This window comes from Gadus chalcogrammus, chromosome 17 (genome assembly GCF_026213295.1).
Source record: "Gadus chalcogrammus isolate NIFS_2021 chromosome 17, NIFS_Gcha_1.0, whole genome shotgun sequence".
Taxonomy (NCBI): Eukaryota; Metazoa; Chordata; class Actinopteri; order Gadiformes; family Gadidae; genus Gadus; species Gadus chalcogrammus.
In genome coordinates, this window is record NC_079428.1 from 12,188,295 (window position 1) to 12,195,794 (window position 7,500).

At 45.1% G+C, this 7,500-nt stretch overlaps 2 protein-coding genes across 5 annotated transcripts in view; both read right to left on the minus strand.

Annotated features, from left to right (window-relative positions):
* Nucleotides 1-746, minus strand: part of LOC130370537 (sodium/hydrogen exchanger 9B2-like) — an 8,173-nt gene extending 7,427 nt beyond the window's left edge. For both annotated transcript variants that reach the window (XM_056576302.1, XM_056576301.1), the window contains exon 1: nucleotides 633-746. The gene's annotated coding sequence lies outside the window, so the exon portion shown is untranslated. The remainder of the gene's footprint in view (nucleotides 1-632) is intronic.
* Nucleotides 747-2,573: 1,827 nt separating this feature from the next.
* Nucleotides 2,574-7,500, minus strand: part of corin (corin, serine peptidase) — a 29,725-nt gene continuing 24,798 nt past the window's right edge. The window contains exons 20-25 of one of the 3 annotated variants that reach the window (XR_008893037.1): nucleotides 7,483-7,500; nucleotides 7,038-7,200; nucleotides 6,308-6,416; nucleotides 5,463-5,596; nucleotides 4,156-5,087; nucleotides 2,574-4,031 (exon numbers count right to left, since the gene is read on the minus strand). The exon at nucleotides 7,483-7,500 is cut by the window's right edge and continues 175 nt beyond it. Coding sequence is in view for 1 of the 3 variants with exons in the window: in XM_056576271.1 (XP_056432246.1) it covers nucleotides 4,890-5,087; nucleotides 5,463-5,596; nucleotides 6,308-6,416; nucleotides 7,038-7,200; nucleotides 7,483-7,500 (622 nt within the window). In the remaining 2 variants the exon portion in view is untranslated. Of the gene's footprint in view, nucleotides 5,088-5,462; nucleotides 5,597-6,307; nucleotides 6,417-7,037; nucleotides 7,201-7,482 lie in introns of all 3 variants that reach the window. The other 2 variants (XR_008893036.1, XM_056576271.1) reach the window with 2 other exon arrangements.

Consider the following 7,500-nt stretch of genomic DNA (forward strand, 5'->3'; position numbering starts at 1 on the left):
CTCCCCCACTTCCCCTTTACACTACTTCTTTTAATTAATCCCATTTCCACTTCTCTCTCACTTCACCTCAATACCTCTCTCCCTCCCTCCCTCACTTTGTCTCATCATCAATTCAATTCAAAATGCTTTATTGGCATGAATGTTTCAAAACCATTATTATCAATATAACCCCAAGGGAACATCTAAAGATCCAGTTGAGATTGACAAACAAGACACTGAAACGATAACACTTTGACAGTGTCTCTCTGTCACTCTCGTGATTTATAGTTTCATCCCAACAATCATTAAGCCAAGAAAGGTTCAGCAGCATAACTTCACATGAGAACTCACTTGCCCTCTCTTACACAGACACACACACACACACACACACACACACACACACACACACACACACACACACACACACACACACACACACACACACACACACACACACGCACGTGATAGTTTATTGGTGTGAAATGAGGAATCTAAAAGTAAAGAAATAGACAAAACAATGACAGACAAGACAGTAGCAAGAAGGCAGACACATGCTGTAGTTAGTGGTGGATACAGAGTTCAATATATCAATAGATAGATCGTAAGATAGAGCTATATGAAACAGACAGAACCATATAGATGGATAGACTTACCTAGAGAGATGTGTGGAGGAGTGGACGTCTCGACTTGATGAGACACATTCAGCTGGCACCTCTCTCCCTGTCTTTATCTCTGTCTCTTGAGAGAGAGAAGCAGCCTTCGGTAGGGTTAGGAGAGAGAGAGAAGAAGAGGGTGAGAGGGAGAAAAGTAGAGAGAGAGAGAGAGAGAGAGGTAGACTAGAGAGACAGAGAGAGAAAGAGGGAAGTAGAGAGAGAGAGAGAGAGAGAGAGAGAGAGAGAGAGAGAGAGAGAGAGAGAGAGAGAGAGAGAGAGGTAGACTAGAGAGACAGAGAGAGAAAGAGGGAAGTAGAGAGAGAGAGAGAGAGAGAGAGAGAGAGAGAGAGAGAGAGAGAGAGAGAGAGAGAGAGAGAGAGAGAGAGGTAGACTAGAGAGACAGAGAGAGAAAGAGGGAAGTAGAGAGAGAGAGAGAGAGAGAGAGAGAGAGAGAGAGAGAGAGAGAGAGAGAGAGAGACATATGGATGTTCTCTTTCATATTGGCAAACAGAATCACGTCAAGGCAACGGAGCTCAGTGGGGTCGCACACACACAAACACACACACAAACACACACAGGTACACACACACTCACACATAGGTGCCAAGCCCTAACAGGTGAGTTCAGGCCTACTATTAAGTGAAGACTCGTTAAGTTACGTGTGACGGACGACAGGTGCTAATGCTAGGGTGAGTTCACCTGGGTGTGTGTGTGTGTGTGCGTGTCCGTAACAGCTAATCAACGTATTACTCCACATTCCCCTAACAAGCAGTGAAACGCCATCGCTCATGTCTGTGTGTGTGTGTGTGTGTGTGTGTGTGAGTGGCGGCTACAGCTTTGTGTTGTAATGCTGGCCTGTGAAGGGGGCTGGCGGGGCAGTGTGTTTGTCCAGCAGGGAAGGTGCTTGTTGCGCTAAACCCTCCTGCATACCCACTGAAAACAAGAGCAGCTTTTGCCCTGCCAACCTGTACCGATTGACCCACGCTAAGGTGAGAGGGAGTTCTGTGTGTGTGAGTTGGTTTGAGAGTCGGTTGCGTAATTGTTAAATGATTGATCGAGCACCGGTGAGCGAGTTAAGTAATGCATCTTAAGTGATTTATTAATTATTAGTATTTATTGAAAAAAGTTACTTGACGGTAAAGAATACATGAAGAATACATTCAGTTATTGTATTATCATTTGAAGAAAATATCAACTTCATAAAGGAAATTACATCAGCAAGATATCTACTATACATCAGACTTGTGCTTCCATCTTTCTGAGACGTATAACTATATCTCAGACTTAGAGTCCAACGTCAAGTTTTAACTTGACGTTGGACTCTCAGTCTGAGATATAGTTATACGTCTCAGACGGATGGAAATCCAGGATATCCAACATCAAGTTAATACTTATGTTCGGTCAGACGGGGAAAAGATGTGAAGTGTCTAGCAGTCAGGGGATTTTAACTGAATAGTCTACGTTAATCATATTGTAGTGTTATTCATAATGTCCCACCCCATGTTGCTGTCTCTTAAAACGTCAAGACAGAATAAAGATGTGTCTTCGGTCCACAGTATCAATGTTTTGTCTGTAGAGGGTGAATAAAACTGATATTAAAGTGAATCAGGGAGGGCGAGAGGAAGGACAGGAATAAGAAGAGACCATGTGAGTCTTGACTGGATGTGAGTCACAAACACACAGACAGACACCACAGACATCTCAAACAGGCACGCACACACACTCACACACATGTGCACATGAAGAACCAGAATAATTAATCTTAACGTTGTGCGTAAAGGTTTAATGGTGGCATACAGAACAACACAAATCAAATCTGTTTACAACATCGTGTTTACAAACAACTCCTCTTCTTCATCATCATCACCAACGAGTACAATGTGTGACCGCTAATACTGGCATGGGACACACACACACACACACACACACACACACACACACACACACACACACACACACACACACACACACACACACACACACACACACACACACACACACACACACACACACACCTCATCTTCTACAACTAGCATGACATAGAAAAGCAGTAGAAAAATACTTGTAGAAAAGAAAGCAGAAATCATCAACACATACGACTAGTGGAATGTTCCTGTTATCACACAGAACAGAGAAAGAGCTCCTGAATATAACACACATGCACACACACACACACACACACACACACACACACACACACACACACACACACACACACACACACACACACACGCACGCAAGTTGAGGACATGATACAAAGCAACACAGTTTGAATACAGGCACGATAGAGAGAAGCTTTGCGGAAAGCAGCGCTAACTTAGCTCGCAAGTTCGCTACACTGAGGTTTACCACAGAGGTCCTGGGATGGTCCCCGTTGCCAGGAGACCACGGGAAAGCTGTTGTTTGAAGCAGAGTCTGCTCACAGTTGTCCTGGTTTAGTTCTAACTAAGTGGGCCTGTATGTCGATAGCATCAGCGCTACTATCTAACGAGGCGCTAATGAGAGGAGCAGCTTGCTCATGGGTCCATCGACAAGGCGTGGAACCGCTGCAGGGTCATATCGTTACTGGGGTTAGTGGCGCCCCCTACCTGTGAGTTACAGACACAGCATCGAGTATAGGCACTAGAAGCAGAGGGGGGCCGACTGCACAACCCCCAATACTTGAGTTGAAGTACAAATACACCTGGTTGAAAGGTAGCAGACTACAGAGTTAAAGTACTAATACACCTGGTTGAAAGGTAACAGACTACAGAGTTAAAGCACTAATACAATAGGCTGAAAGATAACGGACTACAGAGTTAAAGTACTAATACACCTGGTTGAAAGATAATCAACTACAAAGTTAAAGCACTAATACGCCTGGTTAAAAGGTAGTACACTACAGAGTTAATGTACTAATACACCTGGTCTTAACGTGGTCGACTAGAGTTAGGGTGCTAGGTCTTAAGGTGGTCGACTAGAGATAGGGTGCTAATACACCTGGTCTTAAGGTGGTCGACTAGAGTTAGGGTGCTAATACACCTGGTCTTAAGGTGGTCGACTAGAGTTAGGGTGCTAATACACCTGGTCTTAAGGTGGTCGACTAGAGTTAGGGTGCTAATACACCTGGTCTTAAGGTGGTCGACTAGAGTTAGGGTGCTAATACACCTGGTCTTAAGGTGGTCGACTAGAGTTAGGGTGCTAATACACCTGGTCTTAATGTGGTCGACTAGAGTTAGGGTGCTAATACACCTGGTCTTAAGGTGGTCGACTAGAGTTAGGGTGCTAATACACCTGGTCTTAAGGTGGTCGACTAGAGTTAGGGTGCTAATACACCTGGTCTTAAGGTGGTCGACTAGAGTTAGGGTGCTAATACACCTGGTCTTAAGGTGGTCGACTAGAGTTAGGGTGCTAATACACCTGGTCTTAAGGTGGTCGACTACAGCATATTTACTAATACACCTGGTCTGAAGGTGGAAGAATAGAGTCAATGTACTAATACACCTGGTCTAAAGGTGGTCATAGAGTTAATGTACAAATACACCTGGTCTGAAGGTGGTAGAATAGAGTTAATGTACAAATACACCTGGTCTGAAGGTGGAAGAATAGAGTCAATGTACTAATACACCTGGTCTGAAGGTGGTAGAATAGAGTTAATGTACTAATACACCTGGTCTGAAGGTGGAAGAATAGAGTCAATGTACTAATACACCTGGTCTTAAGTTGGTCAAAGAGTTAATGTACCTGGTCCTAAGGTGGTCGACTAGAGTTAATGTACTAACAGAGTAACTTAATAGTAACGTAAAACAACATTAAAAGACAGGTACAAATAGTGAAGTACTACCTGAGTACTTGAGTTAATGTACATAGTTACCGTTCACAACTGCTAGCATAACTGTGTTTGGCAAATCTGTACTTTTTTCATTTTTTGTTTACCTCCTTACATCGTTATTTTTGCGGCCAGATAGGTAGATGTCTATTTGTGGTTCTATTCCAGTAGATATGTGTTGTGTACATTGTAGTTTTAGTCCAGTAAATAAGTGTATATTTGTGGCTCTAGTCCAGTAGATAGGAACTTAGTTGTGGCTCTTTTCCAGTAGATAGGTGTATATGCGTGATTCTATTCCAGTAGATAGGTGTATATGTGTGGTTCTATTCCAGTAGATAGGTGTATATGTGTGGTTCTACTCCAGTAGATAGGTGTATATGTGTGGTTCTACTCCAGTAGATAGGTGTATATGCGTGGCTCTATTCCAGTAGACAGGTAGGTGTGTGGTTCTAGTCCAGCAGGTAGGTGTGCAGGTATATCTGCCGTTGGATCCAGGGGGTGAAGTGTGTGACGTTGCTGTAGACGCCCGGTCCAAGGACCTTGCTGAAGCACACGCTGCCCCAGGAGGTGAGACCGAACAGGGTCCAGCGGCCCAGCGGACCCTCCGCATCCTGCTCCTCACACACCAACGGACCCCCGCTGTCGCCCTGGACACGCACGCACACGCATAAAACAACGTATGCATTATGCGATGTTCAAAATAAATACCCCATTTGTGATGGCTCAAATTTGGTGGGCCAAGTTTCAAGTTGACAGTTTGGCCACAGTTTGCACACAATGACAATAATCGTGCACCAGTCACTAATATGGTATAGAAAATATAAGTATAAAAGTATAAAAAATACTTCTAAGGTATTTTTAAAAGTGAATACACACACATATATATATATATACACACTGTACAGTATATTGAGTAGCAATTAATTTGTCAACGTAAAGTGGTACCGAACCGAGCGTAGTTACAGATCAGCATGCGGTTTTCATCGGATGGAGCTAAGGATGCTGGGTAATGTAGTTCTCACCATGCAGGAGTCCACGGTGCCGGCCTCGAAGCCGGCACAGAGCATCCTGGAGGTGATGGTCTTCATGTCGAAGTACGACTGGCAGTGAGACAGTGAGATGATACGAACCTCTCCCTCCTGCAGCTTGAAGGGCACTGAGGAGACACACACGCACACACACACACACACACACACACACACACACACACACACACACACACACACATGCACGCACGCATGCACGCACGCACGCACGCACGCACGCACGCACACACAAACAGGGAGAATAAGAAGCAGGACTGATTAAAGGGGAATCCACCCCTTAAACAACATTGTGCTTCAACACTATATTTCATCATATATTTGTAGTTGATTTCGCTGCAATTTAATATACTAACCCCAAATTAAAAAAGTAAATATTTCTACCAATACACTTCCGGTGATTTGACGCGTCATCAAATCAGCGGAAAAAAAAAATGCACGACTACAAGTTCTGAATGGGGGCCGAGATGATTGACAATACAGATGATAGTGCTCTTTGGTTGACAGAGCGAGAGGGAGAGGGAGAAGAGATGGAAGACGGATCGGACAGTGCGGATGTATATATGATGAAATATAGTGTTGAAGCTCAATGTTGTTTTAGGGGTGAATTCCCCTTTAGGAGGATCATGGGGCAAAGCAAAGTTGTTAGAGTGTCCAGTACTGCCCTCTAGTGGTATAATAGATTATTGGATCATCTGACGTTATGGTATTTCTGATTACAGAAACATAGTGGTGCGTGGGTGTGTGCGTCTGTGTGTTCGTCTGTGTGTGCGTGTGTGTGTGGGTGCATGTGTGTGTGTGTGTGTGTGTGTGTGTGTGCGTACTCCTGTTCCCCGTGTGGCCCCATCCGGTGATGTAACAGTAGGCGTCAGGCAGAGGGAGCTGGTCTAGATCAGGGAGACACACAGGCCTCACGAACTCTGTCTCCTCTACCTAGAAACACACACAAACAAACAGACACACCGTTTAGTATTTCACAAGAAAATCCCATTTCCCGGTCCAACTGATGCTATACTACTGCAGGTCAGTCTGTCTATCTCTCTATCTGTCTGTCTTTCTCTCTATCTACCTGTCTCTCTTTCTATCAACTTATCCGTTTGCTTGTTTCCCCTGTCTGTCCCTCTCCCGTCATTCTTTCTGTTGGTCTATCCGTCTACCTGTCTGTCTCTCCCTCTATCTACTTTTCTGTCTCTTTATCTCCCTGCCTTTCTTTCCATCTCCCTGTCGGTCTGTCTCTCTCTATCGACCTGTCTGTCTCTCCCTCTACCTGCCTGTCTGTCTCTCTGTCTCCCTGCCTGTCTCTTTATCGCCCTGCCTGTCTTTCCATCTACCTGTCTGTCTCTCCCTCAATCTACTTTTCTGTCTCTTTATCTCCCTGCCTGTCTTTCCATCTCCCTGTCGGTCTGTCTCTCTCTATCGACCTGTCCGTCTCTCCCTCTACCTGCCTGTCTGTCTCTCTATCTCCCTGCCTCTCGCTTTATCGCCCTGCCTGTCTTTCCGTCTACTTGTCGGTCTGTCTCTCTATCTATCGACCTGTCTGTGCGCATGTCTCACCTCTGTCTCCAGCTGGATAATGCTGATGTCGTAGTCCACCACCGCCCGGTTGTAGCGGGGGTGAACGATAATGGAGCGCACCCCCCGGGTCTGGCTGTGAGCACCGGGGTGGTCCAGGTTATTCAAACCTAACACCACCTGCCACAGCTCCGCACTCTCTCTCCTGAGAGAGAGACATAGAGAGAGAGAGAGAGAGAGAGAGAGAGAGAGAGAGAGAGAGAGAGAGAGAGAGAGAGAGAGAGAGAGAGAGAGAGAGAGAGATCTTACATTGGGAGTCAATGTAAGATTATATGATGTTTCACAGTCTTTGTGGAAATTGTGTCAGTATGTTCTTTGGACACTCAAGACACACACTGTCTCAAAACACACACACACACTCTAAAGAAAACAAACAGGACCTCTCACACACATACCCACACTCTCTCAAACACACACACGGACTAACCCTTCGAAGCAGTGTGCG